The sequence below is a fragment of the Antechinus flavipes genome, chromosome 2, assembly GCF_016432865.1.
Source record: "Antechinus flavipes isolate AdamAnt ecotype Samford, QLD, Australia chromosome 2, AdamAnt_v2, whole genome shotgun sequence".
NCBI lineage: Eukaryota > Metazoa > Chordata > Mammalia > Dasyuromorphia > Dasyuridae > Antechinus > Antechinus flavipes.
This window is the reverse complement of record NC_067399.1, coordinates 462,598,618-462,625,566: the sequence shown is the minus strand read 5'-3', so window position 1 is coordinate 462,625,566 and position 26,949 is coordinate 462,598,618. Positions and strand designations below refer to the sequence as shown.

Below are 26,949 nucleotides of genomic sequence, written 5' to 3'. Positions count from 1 at the left end.
CAGCTGGTGGCCAAATTTGATCCCAAATCCTTCTGATTGCAAGACCAGAGCTCTCTTCACTGTGCCACCTAGCTACTCCAACGAATGGCTTTTTTGAAGACCTACACAGACTTTGCATAGCACCACCTTTCTCATCATCTTACATCTAAAATGTCTAATCTACAAAAAGTCAAGCTAGAAATCCCGAGAAGATATTTCAGACAGTATAAGGTATTTCATTCTCAAAGACCTAATGGAGGTTTACTGTAGCAGAAGAAACTTGATAGGATGATCCTGCTTGGAATTATATGACAAAAGCAGCTTTCTTAAAGATTTTTAGAATTTTTAATAATTTACTGAAAATCCCAGAGTGATCATGAAATCCTTAGTTCTTAGTAAGAAATAAAACCATGTTTTAATAAAGTAGCTGGCAAAGATAAGATAAAGACATTCTTTTTTTCTCCGCCTCTAGCTAAGACGGTCTTTGCATGACAGCTATATATGATCCATATCTGAAAAGCCTTTTCAACCGTGCAGAAACTGTCAACAGTTTGAACTCCACTGACATAGCCTTCAAGAAACCAAGGAGAATGAAGCAGCAAAGAAAGATGTATAATTTTTTCCTCTTAATTAAGAAAAGATCTTAAAAGTGGAAAAGTGCTTTATTAAGGTAGAAAGGTGTTCAATGAACCTCTTAGTTTCCTCATTTGTAAAATGAACAGGTTAGACTAAATATTTTCTATGATCTCAAATCAAAAATTGTGAAAATACAATTCACAGAAAAAACCCTGAGATTATCTTTTCCTCTTAAATGGCTCTTTTTTATGCTCTATTAACATAGCACTAAATCTTAGAATGGGATATTGATCTCCTTATTTATGTGTTCAAAACTCACTTTTAACCCCTATTGGTCACTGTGTAGGGCCTGTACGAATTATGTGGTAACACTTACTGGTCTGGTTTAGTGTTTTCTCCAAGGTTGCACTCCATTTTTCTTCTTCTTCCAGAGTCTTGATTCGCTCCTCTGCCAGTGTTACCTTTGAGATCACTTGTTCCAATTTGTTTTTCTGACTCTCCAACTCCCAGTCCAGCAATTGCTGCTGATCTTTCAGCTTTGCTTTACAGGCTTCTAATTTTTCTTCTTCACTTTCTATTTCTTTTTGGATTTGACAAAGATGCTAAACACAGATTGGTAGATGATTAATGAGCCTGGTGTAATAAAGAGTTCAGGGAACTTAAGTGTTAGTAGAAACTACAGACGCCTTTTAGTTCAACCCAAGCAACCTCCACCTATTATTTGTGAAGTTTTTTTGAAACTAAGAATAGATCATATATTTATTTCCATTAAGTTTTGACTTATCCAATTTAACTCATTAACACTAGTCTGTTGAGACCTTTTTGTATCTGGAATTTGTTACTCAATGTTTTAGTCAGTAATCACTCCCAGAAGATTTGATGTACACTACATACCACCCATTACTTTATCTAAGTCATTAATAAAAATGTCAAACAATACAGGGCCAAGGTCAGACTTCTAGTTTTATATAATGAAATATCCATATAATTGAGTCTATTATAGACCTCTTGATATTCAATAATTCTAAGATTTTATGACATCAAGACATGCTTTTTTAGTTGGTGTTCTTTTAGAAACAAGAGGTAAGGAATGTCAGTTATTAGCAACCTTTGTCCAGATAGAATTTTTTTACATTTTCCTGAAGTACATTTAAGAGACAGTGTGGCATAGGGAGTGGGAGGCTAGATCAAGATGAGTTCGGGACAGTGGATAGAGCACCAGCCCTAAAGTTGGGAGGCTCTGAGTTCAAATCTGACTTCAGGCACTTAATACTTCCTAGCTGTGTGACCCTGGCCCTGGGCAAGTCACTTAACCCCAAATGCCTCAGGGGGAAGAAAAAAAAAAAGACAATGAGGAGTTCAAATTTGATCTCTATGGCCCTATGGCCTTCCCGATTCATTAACCTGTGTCTCCACCAATTCCAAGGATTTATTTACCAAGTCATAGATAGACTGTGATCTGCTTTGGTAAAGGAATTTCTAGGCAAAGAAAGTTCCCAATACTTGGCAAAACACAGGTTCTCCATCAACTCTCATTTACCATTTCTTGTTGTGCAAGTCTCAGTCTTCTTTCTTCAATTTCACTCTGAAGTACTTGTAGTTGCAACTGCTTCTTTTCTCCTTGCTCTTGGCATTCTTGGAGCTTCTTCTTCTGTTCACTGATGTCACCTTTCAGGCCATCCTGCTCACTCAGCAATGCAGTCTGATGTTGTGAAGTCAATTCCAGATCCTATATATGAAGAGAAAATTTAGAACTAATTATATACAATTGCCAAAAGCAAAATATCTTCACTATGAAATCACCTATTAAATTTTGACTTAAAAAAATGATTTTTCAAAAGACAAACACTGGTATAATGGAGAGAGTAGTGGGCTTGAAGCCAGTTCAAATTTCACCTCTAACACTTATTAATTGTATGATCTTAATCAAATTACTGAACTGTTGAACCTGAGTTTTCCCATATATAAAACTGAAAGTAATATTTATACTACACCCTTTTTTATAGGATTGTGGGTATTCTGTAAACAGAAAACCACTTTAGAAGTATTACAACTATAAAGCTTAGCAATCTCTAATCACCACACAATAAATAGTATCAAGGCACACATTTTAATTCAACTATATATTAAACGTTTGCTATACCTGTAACCCTGGGTTAGGCTACAATGGCAGATACAAAAGTACTGAATGTAATCCCATTACTAAGGAGCTTATAGCCTAGTAGGGGACAATCAAATTAGTTTCCTAGTCTTATTTCATGTTATTCCCCATGACATATTCTATGTCTTATCCACAAACTCAGGATTGTGAGTCGTGGCTCTGCCAAAAATTAAACTAGGCAAACTACTTCGTTTTTCTGTCCTTAATTTCCTTAGCTATAAAATGAGGATAATAACCCTTACTTTGCTCACCTCCTAGGCTAATAGTTCGTTGTGGAATTCATATGTGTAAAAATGTATATAAAAAGTATTTTGTAAAGTTCAAAATGTGAATGTTAAATTGTTATAATCTTTTCTCTATATATTATATGAGGGAGAAACAGTAGTGAATGATTAATTTAACTCAATGATTTAGATTTGATACTTAAAAAAAATAAAACCCAAAACTGCTTGATTTCAAAGATTAAAATCCTATCCTTTCCCTCCTTCAAGATTATACTCTTAATAATTACCTCTTCTGTCAGCTTCAACTCATCTTGAACACCAGTTAGTTCATCTTTTAGGGTGTCTAATTCTTCTCTTTTTTCTGGAACAAAGAATTTTTCACTTTATGAAAGAGTAAATGCTTAGTGAGGCTTTTAGAAGAGGTGACTGTCACTATTCCAGTAAAAATACCCAGTCTAATAATCTTAGAACTTTTTTTCCTTAGATACAATCAACCAAACATTAATTAAATACCTACTATATGCCAAACATTGTGCTAAGTGTTGGAGGCACTGTGCTATTACACATTTTGGGGCATGTTCAACATGGGGGTTTGCTTTGTTTGGTTATGGATATTTGATATAAGGATTTTGCTTTTCTGTCTTTTGGGGGAGGGGTTTTGGGAAAAAGAAGGGCCAATGAAAAGATCAGCAAAATTGAAAAACAAGTAAATTAAGAAAAGGAGGTCACTGAAGTATTTAAAAACACATAGAACAACAAAGAGGAAAGTTCAAGAGACAGACAAGCAGGACATCTTTGAAAATAAGATATTTGTTGTTAAATTTGGAAGGAGAAACAAATTAAACATGGTACAGATTTGTAGCTGTACATGTAATCTTCATTTTTAGTTCTGCTTTAAGTATGGTAGTACTTTAAGTATAGATGTGTACATCTTATGTGGTATTTGTTAATTAAGTTCAGAATAAAAACAACACCAAACCAGAATTTGTCCCTGTCATGATTGAAATTTAGATCCATTAAACACTAGAGTAAATAATTCTTTGTTCTTCACTTCCATTCTTCTCCAAATGTCTAGAACACTAGTTTATCCCAGTGAATTTTAGGTATTATTATTACTATGTCCCATGGAATCTCATTTATTCAGTAGTCCAATTATTGTCAATTATCTGAGCTATGTAGCTGTCTTATTATTTTTAAAAATTCAGTTTTATCTTCAGTTTCAAATTATTTCCCTTCCTCTATACCTTTTCTCACCTACTTAGAAGGCAAGACAAACAAAACTTATTACAAAAATATGTATGTCATGCAAAACAAATTTCTGCATTAGATATATCCAAAAAAAAAGGAAAAAGAAAACATGATTCACTTTGTACTCCATTAGGTCTCGTTTTAATCATTAAATTCTCCGTAATTCTGGTTGATCACTGTATTGATTACAGTTTTTCAAAGTTCATTATTTTTATGTATAAATTGTTCTGATGCTTACTTTGTTTCTTCTGAAACCATTCCCTTTATTATTTTAAGAAATTAAAAAAATTAATTTTAATTTCAAATTTTCTCCCTTTCTTTCATCTTTCCTCCACCCACTGAGAAGGAAGAACTACAATATCTAGTATACATATAAAGTCACACAAAATATATTTATACATTTACCATGCTGTTGAGGAAAAAAAGTACTAGAAAAATTAAAAAAGTGAAGGAAAATATGCTTCAACCTGCAGTCAAAATGTATCAATTCTCTTTAGAACTGGATAGCATTTTTCATCATGAGTTCTTTAGAATTACCATGAATCACTGTACTGATCAGAGAAGCTAAATTTTTCCCACATTGCTCCTATATTAAATGCCTTTTTAGTGATAAACTTTTGACCAGAGTCCATATAGGACATTTTCTAATATTGGTCTCATTTACAACACGTTACTATAGAGGTAATTGAGTAAAAAAAAACCTTCATGATAAAGAATATAAATAATTAAATTAACATTTGTAGATGGTATAACAACAGTATAGTTTTCTTAGTAACATTTATATAGCATTTTTAGGTTTACAAAGTATTTTCTTTATAATCTTTGGGTAGTTTCAGTATCATAGAGGTAAGATAACATTTTATAGATAAGGAACTTGAGACTCAAAAAAATGAAATAACTTGCTCACACTAGTAAGCTTGAAATCTTAAGTGTAGTTTTTATCCTGAAATCTTATAGTCTATACCCTTTTATGCTATTCATGCACTGTATCACTACAGAATGGGAAAGAGAACCACTTAGACAAAAGACTGTTTTGTTTTTGTATTTATCTTATCATTAAGCATGACAAAAAAAAATCATAGCCTAGTGGCCAAGCTTCTGATGATAGATGAGACTTTCCACATTTAAAAATCTTTTTTGCATATTTTAACATTAGAAAACTTCACTTTCTTATCACTTGTAGAGATATATTCGTATGAAGACAATTTCAAATCAATCCAATAACCAGTTAAGTACCCATTATGTATAAGGCTCTGTGATAGATAGAAATTCAAAATAAAAATTAGTTCCTGCCTTCAAGGAGTTTATATTCCACTTCGAGTATATGACATATAAATTTTAGTGCATACTGGATAATTTGAGAAGGAAGTAAAAGAGTACTAAAACTGAGATAGGTAATCAAAGATTAGTACCCACAGGGGATGGTACATGAGATGAGCTTTGAAGGAAGTCAAAGACTCTAAGAAGCTGAGATGAGAAGAGATTGTATTATAGTTAGAGGGTACAGTTGAGTGTAGTTAGATATTCCCTTGTCATATTTTGCCTACCTTGTAGGTGCTGTTGCATGCTGGCAATATCTTTGTGCAAGGAGAGCTTGTCTCTGTTTAGCTGGTCTACTTCCTGTTGCAATTTCCTGACATCCAGTTCCACCTTCTCTAAGTTAGACATTGCTATTCTGCTACTATCTTCTGTAGCTGCTAACACTCTACCAAGAATAGAGAGAAACTCAGAAACAGACTAATCCAACACAAAAGGCAGAAAAAAACCATTTTGCATGTATTATGCTTTAACAATGTGCAATTATGAAGGCTGAGGAAGATTCTCTGTCCTTACAGCAGCTAACAACAAGAAAGTCTAAGTCTAATTCTGCCACAAATTTGTTATGTGATCTTAAGCAATTCTCCTTTATCTCTGTGGGGCTTATTTTCCTTATCTAGGAAATGAGGAGGATTGGATTAGATGATATCTTAAATCTTTTTTCTCTGTATTAGAATATTCTGTACTTTATGGTCTCCTTACTGAGTTAACACTCTAGGTGCTATATTCTAAGTTTTAACTCTAATAGCCTATGAATATTTATTTTTGAAGAATGATTCCACACTTTCTTTAGGTTGGAGAATAACAACAAAATTAGAAGCTCACATTTATAAACCATTTTGGGGTTCCCAAGTATTTTTTATTTTTTTAATACATTTATTAATTCCAGAGAGGTAACAAGCTTATCAAAAAGGTAGCATAAATAATATTATCCCTTTTAACACATGAGAAAACTAAAATTCAGACTGATCAGTGATTTTCTTCCTTAGCTAAGAATACAAGCATCAATAACTGATCAAAGATATTCTGATTTTAAGTCCAATGGATATATAGAATGCTGGATCGGGAGCAGGGAGAGCTGAGTTCAAATCTGACCTCAGGCACATTTGTTAGCTGTGTGACCTTGGTCAAATTAACTCAGTCAATCTCAGTTGACAGATTTTCAATTTCCACATCTATAAAAAGGAGACAGCAATAGTATCTACCTTCCCAGAATTAAGAGGATAAAATGAGTTAAGATTCATTAAGGACTTTCTAAACCCTTAAAATGGTATATATGAAAGGTAGCTCCATTGTTACTATTATTATTGTTGTCATTGTTGTTATTATGACTATTAGTACTGATATTTTTCCAAACTGCTTCAAGAAGGTGAATTAAACCAAAACCTTATAAAACCATACACAAAATCTTCCAGAAGAGATGTAGGATGCGGTGTGGTATTGTGTGTGTGTGTGTGTGTGTGTGTGTGTGTGTGTGTGTGTGTGAGAGAAGGTATGCTGGAACAATTATCATACTTTGGGTGTGACCTAGCATTCCAGAAATGTTCTTCATGATTTCCTAATTCCTTCTCTTACCTTTTGGCTTGGTCCAACTTTTTCTCCAAACTTTCACAATGCTCTTCAAGATCTTCCTTTTCTTCATTCAAAGCTTCCACATTGGCCTGCAAGGTAGATATTTCTGAAGTCAGCTGGCAGATTTCTTGTTTCTCCTTTTCCAGAAGCTGTCTCTGCCACTCGACTTCCTCTCTCTGGCGCTGAGCTGTGCGCTGCAGTTTCTCCAATTCCAGTTTCTCCTAGGGGAGAGGATATAGAACATAGATTGCTCAGAGGAACCAAAGAGCTGTAGTTTTCAGAGGCCAGTCATCCAGATTTTTTTTTTACCTCTAGCAATTCAATTTGTGTCTTCTCTAGTTCAGTCACTTTTTGGTTACGTTGAACTTTTAGGATCTGCAGTTCACTGCTTTCATGTTGAAATTTGTCCATAAAATTTTTTACTTCTAATATTCAGAAACAAGACAAACGTTAGACCACAGGTTACAAAATTAAGAGAATTAGCTAGAAGGAATCTTAGTACTAGAATAGATCTTGGAATATGGAATGTAAGAATGTAGATATTTAGCACGCTGGTCACAAAATGTTAGATTTGAATTTTTGTACATAAGCTCAATGAAATAAAGCAAACCAAGGTTGCACAACAAACAAATGAAGAATCAACACAATTACACCTTCTTCAGATTCCTTGGCCACTGTGCTTTCCACTAAGCACTGTCCATGATCATAGCAATTTAAATGTACCTGTTTTATGTCTAGATATTTTTCCTAGAAGTTCTTGAAGGATTTCCTCTTCTTTTCTAATTTCCTGTTTAGTGAGTGAGAGTTGTGTTTTCTTTTCACTTATCTGGACATTCAATTCTCCTTTCTGAAAACTCAGTTCTTCCAGGACAGACTTTATTTCCTGCACAAACATAATAACAATGGTTATATGGGAAGAGGAGAAAAAGAAGATTGTTTATGATGAGAAGTTCCTTTAAGTAAGGCCTACTAATAAATGCACATTAAAATTTTAACATTTTTTTCAAACTGTAAACTCCTTGAGGACAAAGATTACTCCTTCTTCCTTGCTATTTTTATAATTTTCTATGAAAAAGATCAAAAGATCATATGACATAGGTCCTTGTTCAAAAGATGAATAAGGAAGTGGTTATATGACCTTAATATTAAAGAACATATTATAGAAAATTGAGAAAAGATCATATACCTTTTATAACTATGGTTAGGAGGTGTAATCTTAACCAAGCAAGAGATAGAAGCAATTATAAAAGATGCACTGAGGATAAAAAGAGAAGGGATTTAAAGGGAAAAAAATCTTTACATCACATTTCTCTTTATGTAAAGGGTTAAGTATTTAAAATATATCATCTATCTATCTATCTATCTATCTATCTATCTATCTATCTATCTATCTATCTATCTATCTATCTATCTATCTATCTATCTAAAAATAGCCATTTCCCAATAGGTATATGGTCAAAGGATATAAATAGTTCTCAAAAGAAGAATTGCAAAGTATTCATAACCACATGAAAAATGCTCCAAATCACTAATAAATAAAATGAAAATCAAAACAACCTCACCATACCATCCTGAAAATTGGTAAAAATGATAAAAATGTCAGTCAATGTTGTACAGAAAGAGAATCATGGATTTTTAAAATCCAAGAACAAAATTTGGCAAATTCAACTTCTATTTGCAAAGCTACCACTCAGGATCAAATCGAAAGAATCATTTTAAGCCTTACTTATACTTCATTGCTGATACAAGATTAATATATCAGTGTTGGTAAGACTCTAATACATTGTTAGTGGTGGTGAAATGTTACAACCATTTTGAAAGTAACTTGGAATTATACAAATACAGTGATTTGCCATACTCTTTGAATCAGACTATTATTGGGCTTATAACCCAAGGAGGCCTTGAAAATAAGAAAGTCATTATGTATTTCATAAAAATATTTATAGTAGGACTTTTTCTGATAACTCAGAATTGAAAAAAAGTAGATGCTTATCATTTGGGAATGGCTAAATAAATTGTGGTAAATAACTAACATAATCTTAATGTATTATGTATGTGTGATACATCATACAGAACAGCATGAAAAAATCTTTATGAACTAATGAAGACGAAGCAGAGCTAGGAAAATAATATAAACAGTAACTAGATCCACGGTATGTTAATTGGTCATGTAAACAGGACAATTAACATAACAAAATTAAAAAAAAAATAATAAAATTATAAAGCAGGACTAAAGACATATGAGAAGACAACCCAATCTACCTTCTTCAGGGTGATAAAGAGGCAAAAATGTTATACATTGCACATAGTTTTGGACTTTTTCAATGTATTAATTAGCAGCATGGATTTTTTTTCTCCCTAAAAACACTATTTGTTATACAGGAGAAGGATGGAAAGTTATATCTGAGAATTTAAGAAATAGAAAATAAATATAAAAACATTTTAAAAAGTGTATGTGTAAAAAACATATGGTTCTAAAGAAGTAATATCACAAGATATGCCCACCCCACTACTTTTATAGAAGTTGGAGGTCCACAGATATGTAACATTGCATATCTTTTCACATTTTAAAATGTATTGATTGGTTTAACTATTTTAAAAAAATCTTCTTTCTCTTTTTTTTTTTTCCTTTAAAAAATCTGTTATATGTGATATCTATTGAGGAAGAAAAGGAAGAGAAAGATAATGGAAGAAATTCTGATATAAAAAAGAGGATACCAATAAATTGTATTTTAAGAAGAAAAAAAAACAACAAATAAAGGCACTGTTTCTATTGCCATGGATTTTATTGTCTAGTATGAATGGGGAAAGGATAAGGGAGTAAGAAAGGAGAGGAAGAATGGATAACAAATGTTTAAGTTAATACAGAACTGGAATATTGTAATTGCAAAGGAAAGTCCCAAACAAAGGATTTTTGAAATATATGAGGAGGAAGAGCTCAGCTCCCATAGTGGAGGATTGGAGCCAGTGATAAAGGCAGGCTTCTTAGTAAATGCTGTATCAATTAATTAATTTAGAAATCAAGAAAAGGATAGAGATGTGTAATTGATAAGAATGACATGGATAATTTATTCTTTATATCTGAGGCTTGAACAAGCTGAAAGGGACCCTAGAAAATACAACTAGAACATAGAATATTACAATTGAAGGGCATAACACAGTACAAAATATTAAAGCTGGATTTTACAGATGAGGAAATAGAAGTCCAAAAACAAAGGTGATAGAATATTCTGGCTGGACACGCGTCAGATGAGTTAAAATCCTAGGATTCTATACTATACAATTTTTAAAAAGTCAAATGAAAATAGCTAAAGTAAATTTAGTACATGGTACTGTGATTTTTGGAAGAAAATACATCTAAACACCTACCCTAAGTTGATTCCGTTTCTCTGTCACTTCTCTTTCCCCTAAGTCGAGGGCTTCTTGGAGATCAGTTTTTGCTTTGGTCACATTTACTTGCAGCAAATGTAGTTCTTCCTTCTTATGAGTTAAATGCATGTCTAAAATCAACATCTCCTGCTGCTGAGCTGATATCTATAAGGATAAAAAGGGAGTAAAGACAAGGAAGTTGGCAAATTCAATTTCTACTGATACAGCTATCACTCAGGTACAGAGAAATTGAGATAAAACACTCTTGAATGTATCCCATTGTTGCTACAAGAACAAGCATCTTACAGTGAGGTAATGACTTAAATTAGATGGAAGAAACCCATAACTTAGAAACATACAAGTAACATATTAAATTTAAGTTCTTCAAACTGGTGGCATTGAGTCTGGTAGAATGGAAAGAACGTTGGATTGGGAGTTAGAATACCTGGATTCTAAGCTTCAGTGATACTCTAATGATCTTTGCAGACACAAATAAGATGACCTCATCTTTGGGCTATTTTTATATTGTAAGACAAGGCTGAATTAAATGATCTTTACCCTTCCAACTTGGAACAATCTCTAATCTAAGGTCTTTTTCAGCTCTAAAGTTTTTGCCTATTGAGTAGACTCTGCCCTTCCCCCATCTACATATATTGCTTCTGTCGCCCTTTATATTTGCCATAACCTAACTTTATCCCTAATAAAATGTAGGCTGGTCTATATTATGATCTAATATGCATTCTCTTTAAAGATGGTCTGACCAAAAGATGAATATTCTGACATCTGTCATACATTAAAAGGGAAAAATAAAAACACATCCATCTTAATGGTATTTCAGCTGCTAACTTTTATGGCATAATAACAATACTGTTATGTTGGCTAAATGCAGATACATTTCAGACAAGTTAGTAGATATTTCTAATAACAGACATCGTAGTTGATGTTTCCATAATGCTAGTCATAAAATCCTTTTCTAAAAGATCAATGAAGTAAGCTGGACAATGATTATTTTCTCCATTTTATGGATAAAGAAAATTGTTCTCAGAAAGGTAGACTGACTTGGGGGAAACAAGGTTTGACTAGGTGGTATGCTTTTCAAGTCCTGTGTTTATAGGTTTCAGAACAATGAAGATGCTATTTATAAAGCATAGTTTAAAATCAATGTATACCTGATTCTTCACTTTTTCTAGCTCAGCTTTTTTAGTGCGAAGATATTCAGGCCCATTGATGACCTGAAGATGATCTTCATTATTATCTTCAGCAACTTCTGTGCCTGTCTGCAGCTTCTGAAGCCTGTAAAATTCAATAACTTTGAATTTGCCCCTCAGAAAGTTTGCTCAAGTTCCTGAAATAGTTAACAGTGATTCACCATCCTAATTTTCTAGCTTTATCTTCCACTTTGCCCCAGGTACCATAAGCTATGGGTAAAATAGATCACTTCCCCATCTTCCATATGGGTATGGAAGATACTTAATGTTTGCAATGCTGATTTACTCACCCTTCAATCAATTTTTCTATTTTATGACTTAAAGAGTAGAAGTCAGGGTCTCTTGTAACCATGACTTTGTTGATTTCTTTCAAGATTTCTTGCTGTTCGGGTATGTTCTGCCTGAAGTCCCTTCTATCAACCTGAAGGGATCTAGAATACATTAATATCTATTAATTTGGAGGCAGAACTTCATTGTTTTTATATCCCTTCAGGGCCTAGCAAATAATAAGTATTTGAAATATATTCAGGTGTTAACAAATATTTGTTCAATTTAATTTTCTCATTTTTTGAAAGTATACCAAAGAATTATTTGGTCATCCATCTGTATAATAATGCCTCAAACCAAATTATTTTCTTTTATTTAACCCCATAAATATTTGCTGTACTGATTCAAAAGTACCTTAGCTGCTGATCTGCTTTCACTAGCTTGACAGCTGTCTCCTGGGCTCTGCGCTCTAACTCTTCTGCATCCAACTCTGCCCGTGACAAGTGTTTCTTGACCTCACTGTACCTCTGAATAGTATCTTTGGTCTAGAAAAGAAACTGTCATTAAAACAACCCAGTTAAGTGGCACAGAAATGAATACCCAACTTTCTCCAAGTATAGTTTTGCTGAACTGTGAATGCTACATTAATGACCAGAGACAGACTTAAAGAGTAGAAACAGTAAGGAAAGCAAGGGACTATGTTGTGATCTAGTTCAGATGGATCTGAATTGGTCCCTATTGGGGCGCCAAAATGTGGTGAGCTTTTTCTTCTCAAAACGCAGCCAGGTGATAAAAGTTCAGATCTTTTATTATCTCCAATATAGCCCGGTTAGCTTAGAGGCCTATCTCTCTGCTTGGTTCCAAGAGCTCTCTCCGAATGTCGCCAAATCCAAAGGTCTGGTCCTTCAGCCTCCAGCCAGCTCCGCTCTTCATTTCATTCCGGAGAAATATCGACTTGTAGCGTCTTCACTCTGAAGAACTTCTTTGACTGGCCCATTGGCCTATTTATGCTCCTTCCAGAGAGAGGGATTATGGGTTTTCTCCCATAGTGCTCTCTGGCCCAAAGAGCTTCAAGGGAAGTATGAACTCATTGAACTCCAATGAGTAAAGGTGTGAACACAAGCCTTGTCTTGATTAGTTCTACTTAGTACCTTGTTTCAGGTTCTGGCCAAAACATCTTCTTGTAAGATTAGATCAACTCTAATTAGTTAGTAGTTAGTAAGGATTCCAACATCTCCCCCTTTCTTTTGTTTTAAAACATAGGGGGTTTCTGAGGGGGTACACATAAATCCATCAATATGGGCCAGAACTTTGTAACAGATATACATGGTATACATAAATCCATCAATATGGGAGGCATTATACATAATTTACATGAGCACATAGCAATATAACACAGGCTAGTAGTAATGTAACAAATAACATGAATCAACATGAAAATTTAACTACTGCAAAAGTCTCATCAACAATCTTTCATCTCAAGAAATCCAATGATTCTTGCAATTGCTTAAAATACATAAGCACATAGTAATATAACACAGGCTAGTAGTAATGTAACAACATAAATCGACCTGAAAATTTACAAATGTCCATAAGTCCTAAAAATAGTCCATAAGGAATCCATTGTCCATTAGTTCATGCGCCAGGAATCTAATAATTCCTGTAAGCTCTGAAGTACTGCAAAAGTCTCATCAACAATTTTTCATCTCAGGGAATCCAGTGATTCTTGCTGGTTTTTCAGGAACTGAAAGCTGAAGATTTTAAAGTTCTTTTGACAGTCTCATTGTTAGCCATCTGATTCCTTTTCCACCTGTGGAAATATAAGCAGATCCTCTTCCCCAAGCAGTTAACCTATCTAATTCTCTTCTATTTACCACTTTTGGGATTTCTCCTTATCATCTGGTAATTACATTGGAGCTGTTTGCACTGGATATTGTCTTGTTGTCTTAAAAGGCCTGTATTCTTCCCAACTGTAATCCTGATTGCTTTTCTGTTGGTTGATGACATCAGAGTCCTGAATTTCTAAAGTCTCTCTGGGTATAACCTCAGCTGCTATCATGCCTCACCTGTCCTTTGATTGATATTTTGGAGCTGGGCCCTGCTTTTCATTCCTTTAGGTCAACCTACATTCAGAGGCCCAGTGAAAGCCTCCGTTACATTTTGGACATGGGGTTTTGGGTTTTCTCTCACCCTGTCTTCTCACTCTATCTCCATATCTACAATGAGCTCTCAAATGTCCAATTTTTCCGCACTGAAAACATCGACGAGTTTCTCTAGAATTCCTCTGCCAAGAAGGACCTTGTCTTTCCATGTTCATCATAGTCTGGGCATAATAAGCATTTGTGCCCACTGTGGCACAGCGTCTTATGATTTCCTCTAAAGGAGCATCTTTGTCTAGCCCCCATATAATTCTTTTGCAAACCTCATTGGCATTTTCCTTAGCCAAATGTCTAGTCATTATTTCTGTTGCTGCATTATCTCCAATGGTTCTTATTACAGCTGTTTGTAAACGTCCCACAAAATCTGCAAAAGGTTCATTGGGACCTTGCTCTATTTTTGTGAAAGCATTATTTCCATCTTTCTGTCCAGGGAGAGAATTCCAAGCTTTTATTGCAGCCTTAGAAATTTGCTCATACACTGTTATGGGATAATAAATCTGTTCTGAACTCTCTGCATGCTTTCACCAGCTCCTGTTTGCCTATTGCGTTGGGCTTGAATCCTACATAATTCATGAAACTCTGAAAGCCACAATAAATTTTGTCCCGGTTCTAGACAAGTTTTCGCTATGGATTTCCAGTCATTTGGGGTTAAGATTTCATAAGACAAATTACCTAGTAACATCTTCACATAAGATGATGTAGCCCCATAAAGAGTGCAACCCTTTTTCAAATCTTTAATTTTTCCCAAATTAAAAGGAGTGTATTTTCTCTCTTTTTGACCTGAGGAGTTGAGCTCTTCAATCACAGGATATGCATTTATAAAATCAGATATATCTTCTCCTTCATTTTTTTGCCTTAATTAATGCTTTTTCTAATCTTGTCAAATTCTGCTTTACAGGAGAAGCTGACTGTGTTTCTGTCTCTCCCCCTCCCCCTTGTTCCACACATGAAGGGTTAATTGCAGGGGGAGGGTCATGAGATGTGGAATCATCTAATTCCTCCTGCTGTGAAGTATCACATTCAGAATTGTAATTAACTCCATTCTCATCTGATTCGTCCTCCTTTTCACCTAGTAAAGTTGGCACTTTTTCCTCCTGTACTTTCCTTTTCATCATTCTATCACTTAAATAACTTCTTATAGCCAATTGTATTACATTATATGTATTAATTATTGAGTTAGGCCCATTTTTATCATAGAATTGACAAAGATCCTCTCCAACCAATTTCCATTCATTTAGATCTAATTCTTTATCAAGAGAGAAACAAGGACATATGTCCTTTACAGTTTGTAAAAGTTCAGTGATTTGCTGTAAACTTATAATTAAACCTTGGCTTTCCATAACTTTGACAATGCTCTCTAAACATTTTCCTTGAACAGAAACAGGCTGTTTTTTAAATATCTGTCCCATCTTAGCTGAAATTCTACTTTAACTCTTCTAACAAAATTTCTTTGTTGCACTCACCCTAATTTCTGGGTTGAAGAGTCTTTTCCACTGGATCAGGATCAGAGGCTTTTCCACTTGAATCAGGATCGGAGCTTTTCCACTGAAATCCACTGAGGGGGTGTCAGCCCCACATTGGGCGCCAAAATGTTGTGATCTAGTTCAGATGGATCTGAATCGGTCCCTGTTGGGGCGCCAAAATGTGGTGAGCTTTTTCTTCTCAAAACGCAGCCAGGTGATAAAAGTTCAGATCTTTTATTATCTCCAATATAGCCCGGTTAGCTTAGAGGCCTATCTCTCTGCTTGGTTCCAAGAGCTCTCTCCGAATGTCGCCAAATCCAAAGGTCTGGTCCTTCAGCCTCCAGCCAGCACCGCTCTTCATCTCATTCCGGAGAAATATCGACTTGTAGCGTCTTCACTCTGAAGAACTTCTTTGACTGGCCCATTGGCCTATTTATGCTCCTTCCAGAGAGAGGGATTATGGGTTTTCTCCCATAGTGCTCTCTGGCCCAAAGAGCTTCAAGGGAGGTATGAACTCATTGAACTCCAATGAGTAAAGGTGTGAACACAAGCCTTGTCTTGATTAGTTCTACTTAGTACCTTGTTTCAGGTTCTGGCCAAAACATCTTCTTGTAAGATTAGATCAACTCTAATTAGTTAGTAGTTAGTAAGGATTCCAACAGGACTATGGTCTTGCTATTTTGTTAGGTGTGTGACTTCACTTCACCTTATAAAATAGTGAAAATAATGATTCAATAGTATTACCTACTTTATAATAAAGCCCTCCTCAACTAATGCTTTTTTATGGTAAGGAGACAACCAGGGTACTTAAAGACAAGCCTGATGAAATGCATATTCTGGCATACCCTATTATCAAGCTGCAAGAGTTTTAAGTAAGCCTTAAGGCTAAAGATGGCTCAGCAGCTACATGAAGAATTGTTTAGTCAAAGTCATTCCTGAAAGCTGACACTAAGATGTAGAGCAGTTGTGAATTGCATCATGGCAGGAAATGCTTTTTATTTTCCCTTGACATATGATTTCAGTAGTTCTTCCAGTGAGGAAAAAAAAAAAATCACACTACCAATAAAGATTGGCACGTGATTTACAATTTATAATGTTAGAGCAGAAGTTCTCAAACTTTTTGGTCTTAGGATTCTTTCATACACTTAAAAATTACCAAGGACCCTCCAAAAAGCTGTTGTTACACGGATTATATATAAATATCAGTTTATCATGTTAAAAATGAAAATGTCTTATTAGCATAAATATGGTTTTGACTTCAAGGATCCCTTGAAAGGATTTTGAAGATACCCTTGGGGGTCCGTGGATCACATTCTGAGAATCACAGAAAGTTGCCTGGGAATACTGAAAGCTAAGTGACATATGGTTACAGAGCCAAAGATGCCAAAGGAAGGACTTGAACCCTGGTTTTCTTAACTCTCAGGTCACTCTCTATCCATTATGGCAAGCTGCCTTTCAGGAAGTATATAATAAATAATAGAGCTTTCAAATTAAATTAAGGTAATTTTTCTTATAGAATTCTGAGCAAAGTGTACTGTTAACTATAGAGTACTATATAAATGTGAGCTATTGTTAAGCAAGGTAAATAAGAAAATTCTTTCTTCTTTGCCTACTAAAGAGAGAGAAAGAGAGAGCAAGAGCACAAGAGAGAGTATGTATTTGTATATGTATTGGCCCTCTTTTTTTTCAGTTGTTTTTAGACATGTCTGACTTCATGACCCCATTTTTTTTTTTTTTTTTTTTTTTGGCAAATATACTAGAGTATATTTTTCTCTGGCTCATTTTACAGATGAGATAACTGAGGCAAATAAGTACAAGTAACAGCCCACGTTCACAAGCAATAAGTGTCTGAAGCCAGATTTAAACTCAGGAAGATAAATCTTCCTGATTGAAGGCTTGGTACTCTATCCACAGGTTTTATTGTTAGAAAATGCTTTCTCATATATTATTTTATTTCAGCCTTACAACAATCAATCCCAACAGGGAAGGGTACTAGTATTCCTAAAACCATTTTACAGAAAAAAAAAAAATAGAGGCTCAGTTATGTGAATGATTTGCTTATATTAGTAGGGTAGTAGAATTAAGACTTAAGACTCATAAATTTGTAGCTGAACAAGATCTTAGATCAGTTCATTCAATCTTCTCATTTGACAGAGACCTCAATGAGTCTAAATATGACTTGACCAAGATCATACAGGTAGTAACTAGTAGCAGAATTGGAATTACAGCCCAAGCTCTCTGATTCTAGATCCAACACACTTTCCATACCGCCTCCCTTCAAAATCTGTTGCTTTAACAACAAGTATTACTTAGTAAATGACAGGAGGACCTGGCCACATTTAACAGAACCTGTGTCTGGCAAGACAATGAAGCTTCAGGAGTTTGTTTCTTTCTCTGTTAAATGAGAGGGTTGGACTAGATGAACTCTAAGGTCTGTTTTAGTTTTAGATCCATTATTTTATTAAATTATTTAAAGGATATTTAATATCACAATAGGATCTTTTGACTTTAAATCCTATGGTTTTTCTATTACACTACAGCTATTTATTCCTAATGCATAAACAGATGAAAGAGTAGTTCCATCAGCTGAGTTCCTGTTTGGTATGAAGCACCAAAATATGAAAGATGTTTATAGCTAGCAAAGTAAGAATCTTTAAAGATGACAACTACAATTACTTACCTTTGAAATCTGTAACTTTTAACATAAGACTATTAGTAGCAATAGAACTTAATAGTCCTGAAAGTATAGAAAAGAAAAGCTAAGGCTTTTACTGAATAGGCTCAAATAAAACTGGGTTTTACCAAAAGAAATCAATCTCTTATGTTTTTCATTCAAGATATTTCCTTCTCTATGCTTTTGAACTGGCTTTCTTCCCATGCCTGAAATTTGTTGTCTTATCACTTTTAACTTTTAGTTTCTCTGATTTCCTTCAAAACTTATCTCAAGTTCCTTTCATCTAAGATTATTTTCTATTTATACTGCATGTATCTTGAATGCACATACTTATTTTTATATCATGTCCCCTTAAGCTCTCTGGCAGCAGAGACTATGTTTCTGCCTTTCTTTGTATCCATCCCTAACATTCGGCATAGTGTTAACTACAGATTAAGTGCTTAATAAATGCTGAGTGATGCATTGACTGAATTAGATTAAAATTTAGGAGAGTTACCACTGCAAAGGCTCTTCAGGATCTCTTAGCCCAAATTCTCACTTTATACTCAAAATATACTCAAAACAGAATATTTGAACTCAAGCCTTTGATTCTGAGTATGGAATCTTTTTATTATGCTCTACTGCTCATTGGCTCTCTGGGGAATAAACAGGAAGCAGAATGGTCAGATTTCTCTTTATCCTGAGACTAGCCCTATGTATGAAGGCCACACAATACATTTTTGGTCCTTATGCCTTTCCAGCTTGGGCAAGATTTGTTAGAATTTATGCTATGTTGACATGTCCTTTAAGAATATATATAATGAGATTATTTAAGTAGAGATTTAAAAAAAATAAATGCATGTATTTTTAATGCTAGAAAATCCTGGTCTCCATCACAAAAAAGGATTTATTTTGTGCTATGTCAAATCAAATTTGGTGATGGCTCAAAGCTTCTGAAAGATACATAGGTAACATATCAGGATTCTATTTTCACACCCTGACAGAGGTGAACAAATTCTTTGCCCCCATTTTTTCTTATAGGCTTTTGCTAATTGCAATAGCAGAAACATAGTGATCACTTCATTAAGACTGTGAGTCAGGACAGATCACTTTCCTCCTTTAAATCTGAGTTTCAACATATATAAAAATGAGGGGTTTGGTTTGGGTTAGATAGACTCACAGGTCCCTTGTAGATCAAAGTTCATAATTCCACTATGAAGTCAGAATTTTTGAAAGGTAAATTTTTGACAATATCTGACAAACTGCTTGTACTATATGCCTTACATAAAAATGAGAATGATGATAATGAACATAAATATTCAGTAAGTTATGGACCAAAATGTTTTCAGTTCTGTTATTAGTCATTATGTAACCTAACCAAAGGGTAGTAAAAGAAATGTAGCAAATACAACCACCTTTGGAATTCTTAAAATGCCTAGTCAATGGCTATAAATTTTTTGGTTTAAGCTGTCCCAGCACAAGTAGCAAAGCAAGGACATACTTTCTCTTTTGTACTTGAAAGTTCTGTTTCAGCCTCAGCGAGGAGTCGATCTGCTTCTCTGAGCTCTGCCCGACGTTTTAGAAGAGTTGACTCAATGCATCCAATTTCATCTATCATTTGGTTGTGATGTTTGGATGACGTATTTATTTCTGTTTCATTAATCAAACTGTCACCACGTCCTTCCATGAAATCCCTCAAAAGAAAGAAATAAATAAGACAAATAATTGGAAGGATAGTCACTGTTTACGGTTGGGCTTCTCTAATATGCTGTAAAAGACAATAATAGTTAAATCAAGGTACAAACATTATAATAATTACTTTAAAAAGTAGACAAAATAAAGCAAAATATATTAAATAAAAAAAAGTTTAGCATCTCAAGAAAAATTTTTTAAAAAGTAGGAATTAAGAGAGAATTAATATTTCAAGAAATTAAAGTATAGAGCAGTAACCATTAAAAGTAAGTAGTACAGATTAAAAAATAAAATTAGACCATTAGAAGAGATGAAAAAAAGCAGGAATCAGAAACAACTAAACCTAGTAGTTTGGTGTTCAATATACCTATGCACAAAGTATACTTAGGAAAGGGCCTTCTTATTTAATAAGAACTGCTGGAAAAATTAAAAGTTTGGTAAAAATAGGTTTAGACCACTATCTTATACTGTATGCCATATGTGACTTAAATGTGGAAGGTGATATCATAGAAAAATAAATGTGGTAAACAGAAAAAAACTCTCTTTCACAACTGCAGCTAAGAGGAGAATTCTTAATCAAATAAGAGTCGAGATGATCACAAAAAATAAAGCAGATAATTTGGATTACATGAATTTGAAAAGCTTTTGTATATAAAGAATGAATGCATTTGAAATAAGAAAACTATCAATGAAAAATATGCCTAAAATATTTTCTTTTTTTTTTTTTAACAGAAATTTGAAGGGGGGGGAGTCTAGGAATGAAGCAATCAGGGTTAAATTATTTGCCCAGGGTCAATGTCTGAGGCTAGATATGAACTCAGGCACTCCTAACTCCATAACCAATACTATCCATTATGTACTTTGCTGCTTCTTTTATATTTCTTTTAAAGGTCTAATATGCCAGAGATAAAGGGAATGCCCACAAAGACCAAGTTCCATTCTTTAAAGACAGTTGAAGGACATGAACACCTTTCAAAAGAAGAATTTCAAAAGACTGGTCCAATTCATGAACAAAAGAAATTATGAATACAACAACTCTGAGGTTTTATCTCTATCTCATAAATTGACAAAGATGTTAAAAAAGAATTGAAATAGTAAATGTTGAAGAGAATGTGGGAAGATAGACTCACTAATACATTCTTGGTCAAGCTGTAAATTCATGTAAACATTTTGGAAAACCATTTGGAATTACATGAAAGAAGTCATAAAATGCTCATATCTTTTAATCCATAGAAAGTCCTAAGGAGGAGTTCACAGACTGAAAAATCCTATAAATTTTTCAGAGCAGTATTTTTTATGGTCTTTTAGCAAAGAACTGAAAACAAAATGGGTATCTATCAATTAGGGAAGGACTTAACAAATTGTAGTACATGAATAAAATGGAATTTACTGCACTGTAGGAAAGGATAAATATGAAGAATATAAGAAACAGGAATATAAACTGATGCAGAGTATAAGTAAATAGAATTAAGAAAACATATAATCACAAGAGCAATTTAAAAGGAAACAATGTTGAATGATTATAATTTCAATTTTGGTCCTCATATAAATTGAATAACTAAGCCTCCAATTTCACTGAAGAGATGAGGGATTATGAATATGGTATATTGTATACTGTCAGATGCAATCTGTCAGTTAATTTGCTCAACTGTTTATTGTTTGTACAGGGGAAGATTTTGTGATACATCTGATACATTCAGGAATTAATGACATTAAGAAAAAAATTATCAGTAAACTTCTTTTGAACTTAGTATGTTAGACACAGAGGCAAACTGAGTTATATCTGAATTGGTGGGGCTTGGGAATAGTAACAATTGATTTTGAGCTCTAGACATTCACTGAAACTAAAGTATACTTTTTATTTTTTCTGGGCCTCATTTTCATCACATATAAAATTGGGGGATTAGACTGGATGATTTCGAAGGTCTCCTCCATAGCAATAAATCACTGTTTCCTCTGATCTCATGACTTCTAGATAACTATCAAAAGAGGTTTCTATGCCAATAGATTGGCCAATAGAATACACACCATTTTAATAAACTAAACCAATAATGATGACTTTAAAATGACATTTCAGAAATGCATCTGTTAAATTAGCTAAAATAGTTTCTATTCATCATACCAACTATTAGTAAATAGTTGAAATGTATGTAGCACTTTATACAAACTCCTGTTCAGGTTGTATACTCAACAAATATCCTGTATGGTGCCATACTGTACCATGGAGGCTGCTCAGTGGAATAGAAGTTCTGGGGCAGGAGGTTTTACTAAGCAGAAGGAGCTTTGAGTATGAATCTGGCAATGGTTGTCTGAAGACCAGTCTAACAAATTAGGAAAAGGATTTATTTCAGAAGGTTAGTTATCAGGTAATAATTTTTTTTTAGCCACAGTGACTTTGGAAAATCCATCTACTGAGGTACTGGGGAACTGTGATTTAAATCAATGAAGGGAATTATGATGAAATTATGAATCCCTGAAGCATGAATATGATATACATTATCTCCTTTAAATCTCATAACCATCCTGTAAAGTAAGTAGAGCAGGGACCATTATTATTATTATTTTTTATTTTATAGATAAGGAATCTAAACCTCAAAAAAAGGAAGGATTTGCTCACTGTTACAATTTGTATGTGGCTGAGCTAGGATTTCGACCAAAGTCATCTGGGAAGATCAGTGCTCTTCCAACTCACATTGACTCTTTAATTTCATATTCTTACTTTCGTTTGCTATGTTTTTGAAGATTCCTATGTATTTCTGCCATTTCTTCTTCTAAATCTTTTCTCTCATGCAAAAGCTCTTCAATATTTTGATGAAGTTCTTCCATTTCTCTCCTGGCCTGCTGCCTTGCTGCTTTGTCTTCCTGTCTCTTAATTTTGACATGGTGTACAATGTCTTCCAGCCTAGAAATCTCATTCTCCTAAACAAAGAAAAATGCAACAATTAAAAAAAAAAAAAGTAAGTTTTTTCTCCTTCAGTGCCCATAACCAATTTTATTAGTTTGAACATAAGTCTATGTGGCAGAAAATCTATGTTCAGCCTATAATCAATGTTCTTTGTCAATACAAGTCTGTTTTTCTTCTGGCATAGATTAAAAATGGTAGATTATTTGAATTTTTTACTTTTTTAAACATTTTGATTATGCTTAAAGGCATAACAATAGCTAAAAGGCCAGGCTTAGAGTACTAATTACTGCCTGGCCTGCTCCTGACTATGTGACCTTGGACAAGTCATTTAACCTTGACTTGTCCTCTGGTTTCTTCTATACTATTAAGTAGCAATGCAGTTGCTGATCTACATTTGCAGAGGGAGTGATGAAATAAATCATAGGTTGAGACAAAAAAAAATCACCAGCAAAAGGCATAAAATATATAATACAAAGAAAATTATTTGAATTTATTTGAAATTGTACTAGAAACATGTGGAACATATCTGCACAAAATATTTAAAATATCTTTGTGTTATTAAAAAAGTGTAAACAAATGTATTATGTTCAATAATTGGGAAACAGTTCAATAAACTCTTGTATATGAGAATATAATAGAATTATTAATGTACCATGAAAATGCAAATATGAAAAATACAAAGAAAAACAAGAAGTTATATGAAGTGATAGAGAGCACAATAGGAAGTCAACATATAAACAGTACTTAAAAATATCAACAAAACAGAAAAGTATATAGAAGAAAATGAACAAAAAAGGACATGGCTACAAAGTTTTTTGTTATTATTTTGTAAGAGTTAATATACACTAAATATTAATTTAATTTTGTGGATTTATATGATTGTTTATTTGAATGTTTTTCTTCATAATTACTAAGTTTAGATTTTTAGTCACTCGTTTATCAAAAGGAAAAAAATGATACAGAATATTGGAAAATAATGGGATATAGTCTTATATTTTGTCACCAATGCCATTCTTTTCAAAAATATAAGCAAATATAGGTAGGTATATTATCAGATTTATAATTTCTTTTACCTTGGTTTGGTGGCCACAGGGGAAGGGAATTCTCTGTCTGTTGCAATGTCGTGAGGGACTCCCTCCTTGCTGTGTCCTGCTGGGGTGCTCCTGTTTCCCTTTGGCCTGGCAGATGACTTTTCCCTTTCTCCTCATGGCTTCTTAGCCAGAGACTTCCTTCCCACAGTACCTCAGGTAGGGATCCCAGACTCACTCTTCATTACAGGGTGAAAAAATGACACTGTACTCCTTTGTTGCTGCGTGGGGGCCGGGATTATACTGTGATGTTGGGGGAGGGGCCTTTTTCAGATGGTGGCACAGCAATGAAGGGGAAAGGTGTTTCTGGCACCCTAAGTTCTAAGGTGGAACTTGGAACCCACGTTTCCATAGAAACCATGTTATAAATGGTAGCTAGAATTACCAAAGCAAAACTATAGGTCAAATTGACAAGAATGGGCTAGTTTGAGCACCTGGCTACCCCATATAACACTGTTTCCAGGGAAACACTTTTTGAGTTTCAAATAACTGACTTCTAAACAAGCTTTCAGAACACAGTCCACTCCAAAGTTGGGTGAAGTGTAATACCTTGGTCATATCTTAAGGTAAATCATTTAACCTCCTTGGATTTTAGTAAAATGAAGACTTCTATAAAATGATTTCTAAATTCCTTTTCTGTTCTAAATCCTGATCCATGTAATGCCTAAATTTAATTGTGGGGAACCAGAAAAATATTGAACATATGTCCTTTTAACTCTTTGGCCTTAGTAAGGATAAGGCAAAGAATCCTGAAATCTTATACTCTGGTTGAACTGTTTACTTTGAATAAAATGCTAATAGAAATAACCCTTGAAAGAATCCACTTTTTTAGAAGGGACTTTATAAGTTATTTAGTTTTTCAGCCCCACATCTTATGGAGGAAGAAAGCTGAAGTGTACAGAGAAATGAATTGCCTAAAGTCAAACACAGTCAAGATTTCAATTCATGTCTTGCTTATTAGTGATGTATTTTTATCTCAATGTACTGCAATTCTTTTAAAATTAATTTTTAAAATGCCTATAACCAATAGCACCAGATAACAAGGCTGCTGAAATAACCATGCTGCTTAAAAAGAGATAGCTTCAGGTCAATTTTATTCTGACTCCTTTAATATTATATTTTAAGTAAAGAATACATACATATATGCATATAAATATATAATTAGGTTTTTGTTTTTTTTTTGCTATTACTAAGTATTAAGAACAATGCTGTTTTTGGAGATCATAACAAGAATTAAAAAAACAATTTAAATAATCCCATTATTGGAAATTTATCTAAAAGTATCACCAGTTTTTAAAAAAAATAAGGATTTCTGCTAAATACATGTAACTATTATTTGAAACATGCAACAGTAGGTGAAGAACTGAATAAACTACTGCATTTCTATATAATAGAATCCTATAATAGTATCATTAAAATTAAAAATATAAGAAATATGAGAAGACAATGAAGAAATGCTTAGTGAAAGAAATAAAATCACAAGATTACACACTACTATCATTACACTTTTAAAAATGGGCACAGAAATACAGAGAAGAATGAACAAAGAGAAGAAAGATAAGGAGGAGTAATAAATTGTTATGGACATATGTAGGAATTTAAAAGTGTTAAGAGTTGCAAATATATGTAATTTTCTATTTGGTTCTTTTGTTCAAAGTTAAATGTCTAGTAATTATTTAATAAAATATTTAAATAAAATCCAAAATACAAATGTTAAGTGACTACTTTATATTTTCTCTACCAAAACTGACAACCAGTTGTGCATTATGTATTACTGAATGCATTGAATTATTGCTTCTTTTTTACATCAATTGAACATGTATATTTTGTAAGAGGTGATGTATTTGCTATGTGTGCCAGTTTTGAATAATTTTTTTTTCTTTTTGGAAGCTTTATAGAACTGCAAGATTTCAAAGAACACAGATTAGGAAAAACTGTATCAATCCTTTTGACTTACCAAGTTATGATGTTCAGGTACGTTGCAGTGAAGGACTCCCATTGGAATGAGTGGGACAGAAAAGTGAGGAGGAGGAGGACCATAAATGATGTGTGTTCCAGCAGGAGGGGGGCCATAAATAACTGTTCCAGGTTCAAATGGTCTGCCATTGATAGGTACAGGAGGAGGAGGAGCATATAGCACAGTTCCCTGAGGGACAGGTGTGCCATCTGGAAATACAGTATATATAACAGATCCAGGAGGAGGTACAAATGGAGAATGCACTTCATCATCTAGTTCATTTTCTTCCTTGCTATCTCCTCTATTTCCTTCACCTTTACAAAAAGAAACAGAATGAAATAACCAACACCATTGATTTATGCTCTCTAGTTTAAAAAAGTTAAGACATAGAATCTTGAAGTGGAAAGAGCCTTTAAAAGTCAATTTAGTACAATTCCAATTTGAGGCATAGATTCTTTTTCCAGAATTTCTGATAGGTGATATAGCCTCTAACTGAAGATCTAAAGGAAACATCATATCATATTACAAGGTCATCATCATAATTGTACATTGTTTGGGAATTCTTTCTCATATTGCACTAAAATTTGACTCCTTATAATTTCTATTCATTGGTACAAGTTCTTGTGTTCTAAGGCCATATAAAATAAATCTAGTTCCTTTTTCTCATGAATGCTCACTCTTAAAACTACAATAATGTATCATCTAAGTTTTTAATTTTTCAGATTAAATAACCAGAGCTCCTTGATAGGGTTTCTCATAAGATGGTTTCAGTTTCCCTCATTATCTTGGTTATACTTCTTTGAATAAGCTCTCATTTGTTAATGATGCTTCTAAAGTACTGAAGATACAGGTGAACACGAACTATCATCTTCCTTATTCTGAGTGCCATATATTTGTTAAGGTAATTAAATATACATCTTCAGCACCAAGATTAATATAATTACAATAAGAATGCACATTTATACCATGGTTTTAGGTTAATGTGTTATACATTTTATATACATTAACTCAGCTGATCTTCAAAATAATCCTCCAAGCAATAAAGTCATTGTGGTGTAGTCAGTGCACGGAGTGGTGGGCTTGGAGTTGGGCAGATCTGAGTTTGAAACTC

At 33.8% G+C, this 26,949-nt stretch overlaps 1 protein-coding gene across 3 annotated transcripts in view; it reads right to left on the bottom strand.

Annotated features, from left to right (window-relative positions):
- Positions 1-26,949, bottom strand: part of CNTRL (centriolin) — an 89,397-nt gene that overhangs the window by 7,004 nt on the left and 55,444 nt on the right. For 2 of the 3 annotated variants that reach the window (XM_051979547.1, XM_051979544.1), the window contains 14 exons: positions 25,839-26,152; positions 22,608-22,807; positions 19,698-19,890; positions 12,336-12,466; positions 11,945-12,085; positions 11,616-11,739; positions 10,447-10,611; positions 7,801-7,960; positions 7,387-7,502; positions 7,081-7,298; positions 5,736-5,893; positions 3,228-3,301; positions 2,096-2,284; positions 932-1,157 (listed from right to left, as the gene is read on the bottom strand). In XM_051979547.1, the coding sequence (XP_051835507.1) occupies positions 932-1,157; positions 2,096-2,284; positions 3,228-3,301; positions 5,736-5,893; positions 7,081-7,298; positions 7,387-7,502; positions 7,801-7,960; positions 10,447-10,611; positions 11,616-11,739; positions 11,945-12,085; positions 12,336-12,466; positions 19,698-19,890; positions 22,608-22,807; positions 25,839-26,152 (2,409 nt within the window). The remainder of the gene's footprint in view (positions 1-931; positions 1,158-2,095; positions 2,285-3,227; positions 3,302-5,735; positions 5,894-7,080; positions 7,299-7,386; positions 7,503-7,800; positions 7,961-10,446; positions 10,612-11,615; positions 11,740-11,944; positions 12,086-12,335; positions 12,467-19,697; positions 19,891-22,607; positions 22,808-25,838; positions 26,153-26,949) is intronic. The other variant, XM_051979545.1, reaches the window with a different exon arrangement.